This window comes from Natator depressus, chromosome 13 (genome assembly GCF_965152275.1).
Source record: "Natator depressus isolate rNatDep1 chromosome 13, rNatDep2.hap1, whole genome shotgun sequence".
NCBI classification, from domain to species: domain Eukaryota; kingdom Metazoa; phylum Chordata; order Testudines; family Cheloniidae; genus Natator; species Natator depressus.
Window position 1 is genome coordinate 36,164,604 of NC_134246.1, and position 10,442 is coordinate 36,175,045.

Below are 10,442 nucleotides of genomic sequence, written 5' to 3' on the forward strand. Positions count from 1 at the left end.
AGGGTGTGATGGCCACTAACACAGGGTTGTTAGAAGACATCTGGGGGGTCTGGGCAGGTTATCGGGCTCTGTACATGTGGGACGGGGGCATGAGGTGGTCCATGGGGTGTTTATAACCCTCCCACCCACGACCATATGGACCCTCCAGAGCAGAGACAGCACCATGATCCTACACACAAGGGGAGGCAAAGGGAAGGGATCGGGGGATGGGGGCGCCTGTGCCTCCTGATCCAGCTCCACATAACACCAGGTGTCCCCTCCCTACAGCGGGAGGGTCTCGGGGCCAGGACACCTGGGTTCTCTCCTGGCTCTGGGAGGGAAGTAGAGTCTAGTGGTTGGAGCGGGGAGGGGTCTGGGAGCCAGGACATCTGGGTTTGATCCCAGGCTCTGCTGTGTCATTTCCCCTCTGGTGCTGCACAGTCATAGCTCCCAGCTATACGGTGTCACAGAGGTTGCCACATTCCCTTCGCGTGGTCACAGACTCACCGGGGGGCTTCTCAGAAACCCTCCCACCGCGGTTGCTGTGATCAGGGCTCATGGTTGGTCTGCCCAGCCCTATCCTGTTCACAGTTGGGCCACTGTGAGAAAGATCAAAGGACCACGTTCCCACCCGCCACCCAGATCACTCGCTATCACACACAGCCCCCAGCACAGAGACATGGGCAGGGAGCTGAGCGAGGATGAGGCCAGATGAGTAAGAGCCCCAGATGTGCCCAGCTGTGAGCCCTCACCCGGAACAACCCTGGATTCTGCGGCACACATCCCCCCACCAGGGTCTTCTCTGTCCATCATCCATCCAGTTGTGCAGGGACCCAGCTGCTGGGCTGACGCACAGCCTGTCCTTCCCTTCAGCCTGTGTGGGTCGGCTGTGGTTGAACAGTCTGAACCTGCCGTTCAGATGAGCACGTATATGTGACCTGCAGGTTTCCTGCTGGGTCTATAAATCACCAAGGGCTGAGGCAGATGCGCTGTCCCCTTCCCCGGATGGCTCTGATAATGCAGCTTCTGCTCCTGCTCCCCACGGCTTTTTTCCTGCCCCCCGGGGCTCTGGCTGGTGAGTACGGAGGGAATCAGGACCCGTTCAGTGCTGTTGTGGCTGTTTGCACATCCTGGGTCCTCCCCAGAGTCAGACACTTCTGCCTTGGGCGTTGTGCTCACCCTAGGACCCAGCTGGGATGCCATGGGTTGAAGAAGGCTGGGGCAAAGTTGGTGCCATTGCTAAAGTTGCATAGCCACAGGGGGAGATGCAGGGCCCGTGTCCACATGGACACGTGTCCACATGTTGTTTGTGAGTCAAGCTAACCTGCCCAGAGGCTGACATTAATCATATCCTGGTGTGGGGATATCTCCACCAGGATGGATCACTGGTGGAAAGGAAGCCCGGGCCCACTCCAAACCCTACATGGCCTTCCTCAACATCAGCACAAAGCATGGGCACGAAAGGTGTGGAGGATTCCTGATTCAAAAGGACTTTGTGCTGACAGCTGCGCACTGTGACCTCGGGTAAGTGCCTGCTTCTTAACTCTCAGTTTCAAAGTTGTTGCCTCCTGGGGAATCCCCAAAGAGGGGTCAGCTGTGGCTTACTGCCCATGGGGGTAGGTGGCAATGTTTACACTGCCTGGGTGTCCACTAAAGTGGAATTAAATGCTGATATTTAATTTGTCACCAGTAGGGTTCAGAGTTAACGGCCTGGCCAAGATGAAGAGAGGCAGGGCTATCGTTCCAGGCAGTTTCTGTGGGCGTAAATCAAGCTCATGGGCTGGCGTTTTAAAGTCACCTAGGGGAACTGAACAACCCATTCCCATTACACCAAACCAGAAGCGTCCAAATCCCCAAATCTCAGTCACAGAGTTCTTTGTCCTCCCAGTCCTAGAGAGGACCAGGAAGTGTTAATAAAGTGGGGGACTTAAGGATATCTTTGCAGCTGCTGGGGCTAGATGGTTAAGTCTTTTTATAAATGGCACAGTTTGATTGATCCTGCTGTTTCCTGATTTGCAGAACACCGATTGAATGAATTTTGCTTTTTGAAGAGATGAGATGAGATTTTCAAAGGTGCCTAATGGACGTGCATGGCCAATCCCCATTAAAATTAAATGTGGGGGTCTAAAAGCCCTTGACAGCTTTGCAAATCTCAGCCGATGTGAGGTTAATTATAATATCTAGCTCTTCTCATCTGGAGATCTCAAAGCACTTGACAAAAGGGGTTGGAATCATTATCCTGGGGATGTATAAAAAAGGGGAATTTCAAGTAGTAGTAGAGGAGTTATTCTACCCCAGATTTGGCCCTGGTGTGACCGCTGCTGGGATCCTGTGTCCAGTTCTGGCACCCCACAATTCAGGAAAGATGTTGACAATTGGGAAAGAGGTCAGAAAAGAGCCACAAGAATGGTTAAAGGATTGGAAAACCTGCCTTAGAGTGAGAGACTCAAGGAGCTCAATCTGTTTATCTTAACCAAGAGAAGGAGGTCGGACTAGATGATCACAGTGGTGTCTTGTGGCCTTGGAATGTACAAATCCCCATTCTACAGATGGGGAAACTGAGGCACAAAGAGGGGCAGTGATTTGTCCAAGGTCATCCAGCAAGCCTGTGAATAGAACCCAGGTCTCCTGAGTCCCCCTCCTGCACTCTACCTACTAGACCACACTGCCGTAGGGTAACTCCTCATGCATGACTTGACAATAATAGCTCCACCCTCATTCAGCTCCATGGAGACGTTAATTCTGAACCTTACTGACAACAATTCCTCTCTCTGTACATAACTGTTTCACTGCAGCTGCTTTTAGTGGCTTTGAAAATCTCTGCCTCTGGTTCCTATTTTAACACCCCAGAAGGTTGGGGCAGCATGGATGAGTTTTGCGTGGGGGAGGCCAGTGGGATCTAGGACCGCCCAACCCTACCCCATTCCCAGCCATGACTCTCTGCATTCCCAGAAAAATCATGGTGTATCTGGGAGCTCATGATGTGACCAAGCGGGAGCGGAGCCAGCAACGCCTGGCTGTCCGACGGAAAATTCCCCACCCGAAATACAACAACAAGACACAGGAGAACGACCTCATGTTACTTAAGGTACCAATGACTGTTTTTCTCCTGTTAAATCCCTGTTAGTCTGTCTGTCTCCTCCTGGTGGCTCTTGGCTTAGAGAGTCAGCTCTTTGAGGCATGGACTGTCGCTTCAATCTGTGTTTGCGCAGTGCTTGGCACAATGTGGTCATGGGTCGTGACTGGGGTTAGCCGTGTCAGTCTGTACCCACAAAAACAATAGGGAGTCCGGTGACACCTTAAAGACTAACAGATTTATTTGGGCATAAGCGTTCTTGGGTAAAAAACCCACTTCTTGCGTCTGAAAGCTTATGCCCAAATAAATCTGTTAGTCTTTAAGGTGCCACTGGACTCCCTGTTTTAATAAATAATGTACAGCACCTTGCACAGTGGGGTCATGGGTCATAACTGGGGCCCTAGGTGCTACCATAATACACCTAATAAAGCATAATAATAATGACCCCATACTCAGAGTATTCAAATCTTGACTCAACATGACTTCTTTTGTTTGTTTTTTGGTCAAAAATGGGGGGTTTGCCCCAAACTGGAACCTTCCTGAAGAAACGTAGCTTTTGCCTAACCTTGCCTGTAAAAAAATGTAGCAAAATGAGAAAATTGCTGAAGAAATGTGGGTTTTTTTCTGTTGTTTTTTTTAAATGATGTTTTGAAACACTGGAGGAATTTTCCACTTTTCACCAGTTTTTATTCCCCTGCCTCCAATACTCAGTTAGAGATAAAAGATAAAAAGTGCGAGGGAGTGACAGAGAAATTTGTTTTCTCCCCTTATTTATTTTTCCCCACTGGCAAAAAATTAGGAAGAATTAAAAAATAATAGACATGTTTTCTTTCCTCCTCTATGCTAGGCAAATGTGGGAAACGTGGGGTCTCCCCCGCAACACATTCCCACACTTGGTTCCTTTTTTTGTTTCTTGTTTTGCTTTTCACTGCAAGAAAAAAGGTCAAAGCGACAGAAAGTGGGGAAAGAATCTCTGAACTTCAAAATGGGTTTTTTTAACTGAAAATTTTCATTTTGCATCTGATTTTTTAAAAAAATATGAAAAATTCTGAATGGTATGAAAAATTGTTTTTCCCCCTGTAAATTGATCATTCTCCTCTCCAGACATATACCGGGCAGGGATCTCGTCCCCTCCTGCAGAAGGGAGCAGCGTCTTTCTCACATACACACAGTCCCAAAACCAAAATCCTTCAAAAAATGTGGTTTCAGAAGTTATTTGTATTATGGTGGCATTTCAATCAAATTCAGGGCCCCATTGTGCCGGGCGCTGCACAGACCGTGACCAAGATCAGGGCCCCATTGTGCCGGGCGCTGCACAGACCCCGACCGAGATCAGGGTCTCATTGTGCCAGGCACTGCACAGACACAGTGAACCACAGCTCTGCCTCAAAGAGCTCACACTATAAATAGACAAATGGTTGGCGGGGAAACTGAGGCACAGAATGAGGCTGTGATTTGCCCAAGAGCATTGGAAGAGCCAGAAGCAGACCCCAGGTCTCCTGAGTCCCAGCCCAGTGCTTTATCCGCTAGGCCTTGCTGCCACCCTTTCCCTTGCACGCTCCTTGCAGCTGAAGAGCAAAGTGAAGCTGACGGCGGCCGTGCAGCTCGTCCTCCTGCCCGAGGATGGTGAAGAGGTGATGCCAAGAGACATCTGCAACGTAGCAGGCTGGGGGAATACCCGGGCCAGGGGGTTTTCCCTGCCAAGCACGCTGCAGGAGGTCAACTTGATGGTGCTGGAGGCGAACAGGTGCATGCGCTACTCCCATTTCATCTCCAACTCTATGCTCTGCGTGGGCGACCCCAAGGAATTCAATAAATCGTCCTTTAAGGTAAATATCCCACCTGCCCTGCACGCATCCTCCCAGCTTGGCCCAGCACAGGGCGACGCTGAGACCCTGAGCTGTACCAAGGGACATGCACCCATGGGAAGGGCAGCTGAAACCAGCTTCAACACCTGGCATTTATTTCGCAGGGCGACTCCGGGGGCCCCCTGGTCTGTGACGGGACGGCCCAGGGCATCGTCTCTTTTGGCAAAGTTGACGGGTCCCCCCCCAGGGTGTTCACCAGGGTCTCAGCGTACATCCCCTGGATCAAGAAAACAATGAGAAAGCTGCAGGATTAACCTTAGGCAAGCACCTTCTTTGCTCTCTGCCTCAGTTTCCCAGCTATAAAAGGAGCGTTACAATCCTCACTTAGCTGTATGGATTTATCTCCTTGGAGCTGTGTCTTGAGCCCAGCCACTATGGTGATGGGCTCATGGTAAAGCCAGTCAATAAATAGTGTCTTCTTGGTGTTTCCTGGTGCACATTATTTTAAAACCGTAAACAGGCCCCGTCAGACACTGTAGGTTTTAGCTTTAGAAACGAATCGCGAGGTCCCAGGATACTAGAGAGACAAGGTGGATGAGACAGGCTGGTCCAATAAAAGATACCACCTCACCCGCCTTGCCTCTCTGTGATTCTGTAAAGTATTTTCTGGAAAGTCTGCCGGTCTGTGTTTGAAAGTATCAACACCTGGAGGTTTGTTCTGCTGGTTAAAGATTTTTTCATTTCATTTTTTTGGTGATTGCCTCAAACGTTTGCAAAACCCTTCCCTCCCCACTTGGAAGTGTACTCTTTGGTCAAAAAGATGGGAAATTTCTGATCCGTTCTACAAACTGCTCGACTTGACCGAAAATCAAGGGGAAAAAATGTCATGGAAGTTTTGTTCCTTTCTTTTTGGGGGCATGGGGGGAGTTACAATTTAAACTCCCACAAAGAATTTCATCCAGATCTGAAAAACTCCCACTGAATCTTCTTTGATGACATTTTCTCAATACTCCTGTCAGGGTTCCTTCCCCTCTCTGAACTCTAGGGTATAGATGTGTGGACGCACATGAAAGACCCCCTAAGCTTATTCTTACCAGCTTAGGTTCAAAACTTCCCCAAGGTACAACCTTTGCCTTGTCCTTGAACAGTATGCTGCCACCACCAAGCATTTTAAACAAAGAACAGGGAAAGAGACCACTTGGAGACGTTTTCCCCCAAAATATCCCCCCAAGCCCTACACACCCCCTTTCCCAGGGGAGGCTTGAGAATAATATCCTAACCAATTGGTTACAAAATCATCAAAGACCCAAATCCCTGGATCTTGGAACAGTGGAAAAATCAGTCAGGTTCTTAAAAAAAGGGTTTTATAAAAAAAAAAGAAAGGTAAAAATCATCCCTGTAAAATCAGGAGGGAAAATACTTTACAGGGTATTCAGATTCAAAACACAGAGGATCCCCCTCTGGGCAAAACCTTAAAGTTACAGAAAACAGGAATAAACCTCCCTCTTAACACAGGGAAAATTCACATAAAACAAAAGAGAAACTGATCTGCCTTGCCTGGCTTACCTATACTGATTGCAGTATTGGAGACTTGGATTAGGATGGGTTGGAGAAGATGGATTTAATAATGCTCTATAAAATCATGACTGGTGTGGAGAAAGTAAATAAGGAAGTGTTATTTAATCCTTCTCATAACACAAGAACTAGGGGTCACCAAATGAAATTAGTAGGCAGCATGTTTAAAACAAACAAAAGGAAGTATTTCTTCACACAACGCACAGTCAACCTGTGGAACTCTTTGCCAGAGGATGTTGTGAAGTCCAAGACTATAACAGGGTTCAGAAAAGAACTAGATAAATTCACGGAGGATAGGTCCATCAATGGCTATTAGTCAGGATGGGCAGGGATGGTGGCCCTAGTCTTTGCTTGCCAGAAGCTGGGAATGGGTGGCAGGGGATGGATCACTTGATGATTCCCTGTTCTGTTCATTCCCTCTGGGGCACCTGGCCTTGGCCACTGTCGGAAGACAGGATACTGGGCTAGATGGACTTTTGGTCTGACCCAATCTGGCCGTTCTCATGTTCTTAATGAATTATATAAGGTTTATGTACTAGGAAAAAGAAATAACAGAGTTATTTCCAGGTTAAAGCAGGCAAACATATACACCCCAATGAGTTACCATCTAAATCCGCAGAGTGCCAGAGCTGTAGTGGTCTGTCAGTTCAAAGTGTCTCTCAGGGCAACCCCTGGGGAGCTCTGGTGCCAGTTTGGGGTCTGTAGCCCACTCAGACGTCAAACAGCCCAAAAGACAGAAAATTGCCTTGTGGCTTCCTTTTATTTATGTCATTCAGCTTCCAAGCCCACAGCACTTCCTTGCACATCACATTTCCCAGCGGCCAGAGGGCTATTAACTAATTTTTTGTATTGTAATGGTCTGGGACGGCCCATCTCATTTTGATGGTCTGTCTGGATGGATGCCGGAAGGGGGGGCAGAGGATTCCCATGCCTGGGTTCCCAAGTTCAGAGCAAACACTTTCAATGTTATAAAGCAAAACGTTCATGTTTCCTTATAGCCTGGAACACAGACATTGCACGTGAGATTGATGAAGGCAGCAAGGTACAAGCATTTCATAGACTGTAAACACTGAATATGTTCTTGTAAGACTCCTCCCTCTTTTGAGTGAAATTAACACACAGGTGAACCGTCTGGTCTCCAGCTACGAGTTTGTTAGTTCTTAGTTAATGCCAGCTGCCTGGGCCTGCCAGCATCACACCATGTAGTCCATCACCAGCTAACCAGGGAGGTCTGCCAGCTATCTCCTGTGTGAACGAGCTATCCCCCAACCATGAGATTTCCTGGATGGTCACTCCAAGCCCATGAGCCATAGGTGTCAGGATAGACACACTATCCCTGAATTAGTACCTGTATGCACGACTCACAGCGAGCATGAAGCTTGACAAGCTACCAGCTTTCAGTAGAGTCCTGACACACTACCCTTCAGGGCTAAACACCAGGGAATAGGTGTGTGAGGTGTAGTGAGTTTGTCAGGTCTGAGACAGGACTGGCTTGTGAAGGACAGTGAACACATCGTTGGTTGACACCAATAGGAGGGGGACTGGCTGGATCAAGGGATGGGAAATTGGGTGTGGGGCCTTTCCCCTTTTGGAGGTGCCGGCTCTGATCCAGCCCCACAGTTGGGGACTGGCTGGCTTAGTGGGGTGGGGAACTGGACATGGGGCCTTTTAAACCTGCGACATGGTTTCTAATCTGCAGTGATTACTGCCTCTATCTTAGGGCTCTGGGAGGGGAGTGGGGTCTAGTGGTTACAGCAAGGGGAGCTGAGAGCGAGGACTCCTAGGTTCCATCCCTGGTTCTGGGAGGGGAGTGGGGTCTAGTGGGTTAGAGCAGAGGGGGCTGGGAGCCAGGACTCCTGGGTTCTGTCCCTATCTGTGCTATGTCATTTACCCTCTGGTGCTGTACAGTCATAGCTCCCAGCTGTACGGCATCACACAGGCTGCCACATCCCATTCACTTGGTCAAAGTCTCACCAGGGGGCTTCTCAGGAACCCTCCTGCCGCAGTCGCTGTGATCGGAGCTCACGGCTGCTCTGCCCAGCCCCACCCTGTTCTCGGCTGGGCCACCCTGAGAAAGATCAAAGGGCCACGTTCCTACCCACCACTGAGATCTGTCACTGTCACCCACTGCCTGCACCACAGAGACATGGGCAGGGAACTGAGCGATGATGGGTCCAGGTGAGTAAGAGCCCCAGATGTGCACGGTTGTGAGCTGGCAACCAGAAAACCCCTGGATCCTTCTAGACGTGTGTCCACCGGGGTCCTCTCCATTCAGTGGTCCATCATCCATTGAGCTGTGGAGAGACCCAGACAGGCAGCATCCATCCAGCTGTGCAGGCTTCCTGGCTGACACAGGGCGTGTACTTCCCCTCACCCCATGTGGTTGTCTGTGGTTAGAAACTGAGATGCCTGAGCCCTGCATTTAGATGAGTGTGTGGACGACCCTGAGGTTTCCTGCCCCCAAGATCTCCCCCTGCTGAGTCTATAAAGCCCCCAGGCCTGAGGCAGATGCACTGTCCCTGCACTGACTCCAAATATGAAGGTACAGATCTTGCTCCTGCTCCCCATGGCCTTTCTCCTGCCCCCCGGGGCTTGGGCTGGTGAGTACGGCTGGGATCAGGGACCCCTGGGATTTTGGGGTGAATGGGGGGTCTCAGGGATTGGGTTCAGTGGGTGCTATCTAGGGGCCTGTGACAATCTATACCCATATGTTCACCTCTTTTACAGGACTATGATAAATTTTATACAAAGCATGCCTTGTGAGGTATTGTCTAAAAATTCATACTTTGCTGATCATTACTGTCCTGGTAAAATATGTGTGGCAGCTAAAGTTATAATATTCTACTGTATGGTTTTACTAAGATATGTTCCAAGTCTGGGGAGCAGCCACAGACCAGTTCGCCAGAGACAGAAGACTAGCGAATGCCTCAGCCAGGTGTCAATGTAATCAATTGGACTATCACCTGATTAAGTGGCCATTCTTGAGCAGGAAAGAGGACATGGACAAAAAAATTACATTGTGACAAAGAAACAGCTTGGGGTTCCTGTTCACACACTTTCTGTATCATGAACCTCAGCTGGTGATGGTTCTTGTAGAGGAGAAACAGCTATAAGAAGGGTGAGCAGATGCCCAAAACGATCTCTCCCTGTCTCTTTACCCACGGCATTGACAACACTGGAAGTGCAAAGGGAGCAGCATTGGACTGGGGAATGGAACCTGACTGAAGGAAATTTAGCCAGTAAGATTGTCAGTGCCCTTTTGGGGCTTGCCTGGCCTAATTTGGGGTGACCTTGGCCCTGAATGCCATTAACTCAAGACAGTGCAATTACTGACCCACTCCCTGTGCATTTGGCACTGATTCTCCACCCAGCGAGGACAGATCTTTCAATTTACCTCCCAGTCCCATGGGGTGTCCAGTCTGGGGGAAAGCTGAGGGGACAGAGTTCCAGGCACAGGGATCCCCCAGGGAGAGCATCATAGGGGGTGGGCTGAGGCTGTGGGGATTCCCCTTCAGGATGGGGAGCTCAGTCCCAGCCCAGCCCAAGGAGATGATGGGGTTCTTTGTATGAACCTGGTCTCCCCTCCACAGGTGAGATCATTGGGGGACAGCAAGCCCAGGCCCACTCCAGGCCCTACATGGCCAATCTGGAAATACGACACGGAGACAAGAGCTATCGCTGTGGAGGGTTCCTGGTGAAGACAAACTTCGTGCTGACGGCCGCTCACTGCAAGGGAGAGTAAGCACCTCTGTGCTGGGGATGTCGGGGCAGGTCGGGCGTTAGCAGGTGATGGGGGAGCCAGAAGCTCTGGCACCGTGGTAGGTTGCAAGGAAGGAGCAGTTAGTAGGACAGGCTGGGAGAGCAGAGCCCAGGGGTCTGATCTGCTCAGGGGGCGTTGGTGTGTTTCTTGGGGCCTCGGCAAACCATGGTCCAGCTCCAGTGCTGGGTAAATCAATGGGGCTATGGCCATTGAAACCAGCTTGGGTCTGGCCCATTGCCCAGAT

At 49.9% G+C, this 10,442-nt stretch overlaps 1 protein-coding gene across 1 annotated transcript; it reads left to right on the plus strand.

Annotated features, from left to right (window-relative positions):
- The first annotated feature begins 287 nt into the window (after positions 1 to 287).
- On the plus strand, positions 288 to 10,103 carry LOC141996959 (granzyme B-like). The gene is made up of 6 exons (XM_074969253.1): positions 288 to 1,054; positions 1,356 to 1,503; positions 2,932 to 3,067; positions 4,624 to 4,884; positions 5,028 to 5,183; positions 10,029 to 10,103. The coding sequence occupies exons 1-5, from the start codon at positions 964 to 966 to the stop codon at positions 5,175 to 5,177; spliced, it is 786 nt and encodes a 261-aa protein (XP_074825354.1). The 5' UTR covers positions 288 to 963; the 3' UTR covers positions 5,178 to 5,183; positions 10,029 to 10,103.
- Positions 10,104 to 10,442: the final 339 nt, after the last annotated feature.

Excerpts from the sequence above, each read along its gene's own strand:
- LOC141996959 (XM_074969253.1), top strand. The coding sequence starts at position 964 with ATGCGCTGTCCCCTTCCCCGGATGGCTCTGATAATGCAGCTTCTGCTC. Across the intron at positions 1,055-1,355 it reads GCCCCCCGGGGCTCTGGCTG|GATGGATCACTGGTGGAAAG; the intron begins GTGAGTACGGAG and ends TATCTCCACCAG. Across the intron at positions 4,885-5,027 it reads TCAATAAATCGTCCTTTAAG|GGCGACTCCGGGGGCCCCCT; the intron begins GTAAATATCCCA and ends TTTATTTCGCAG.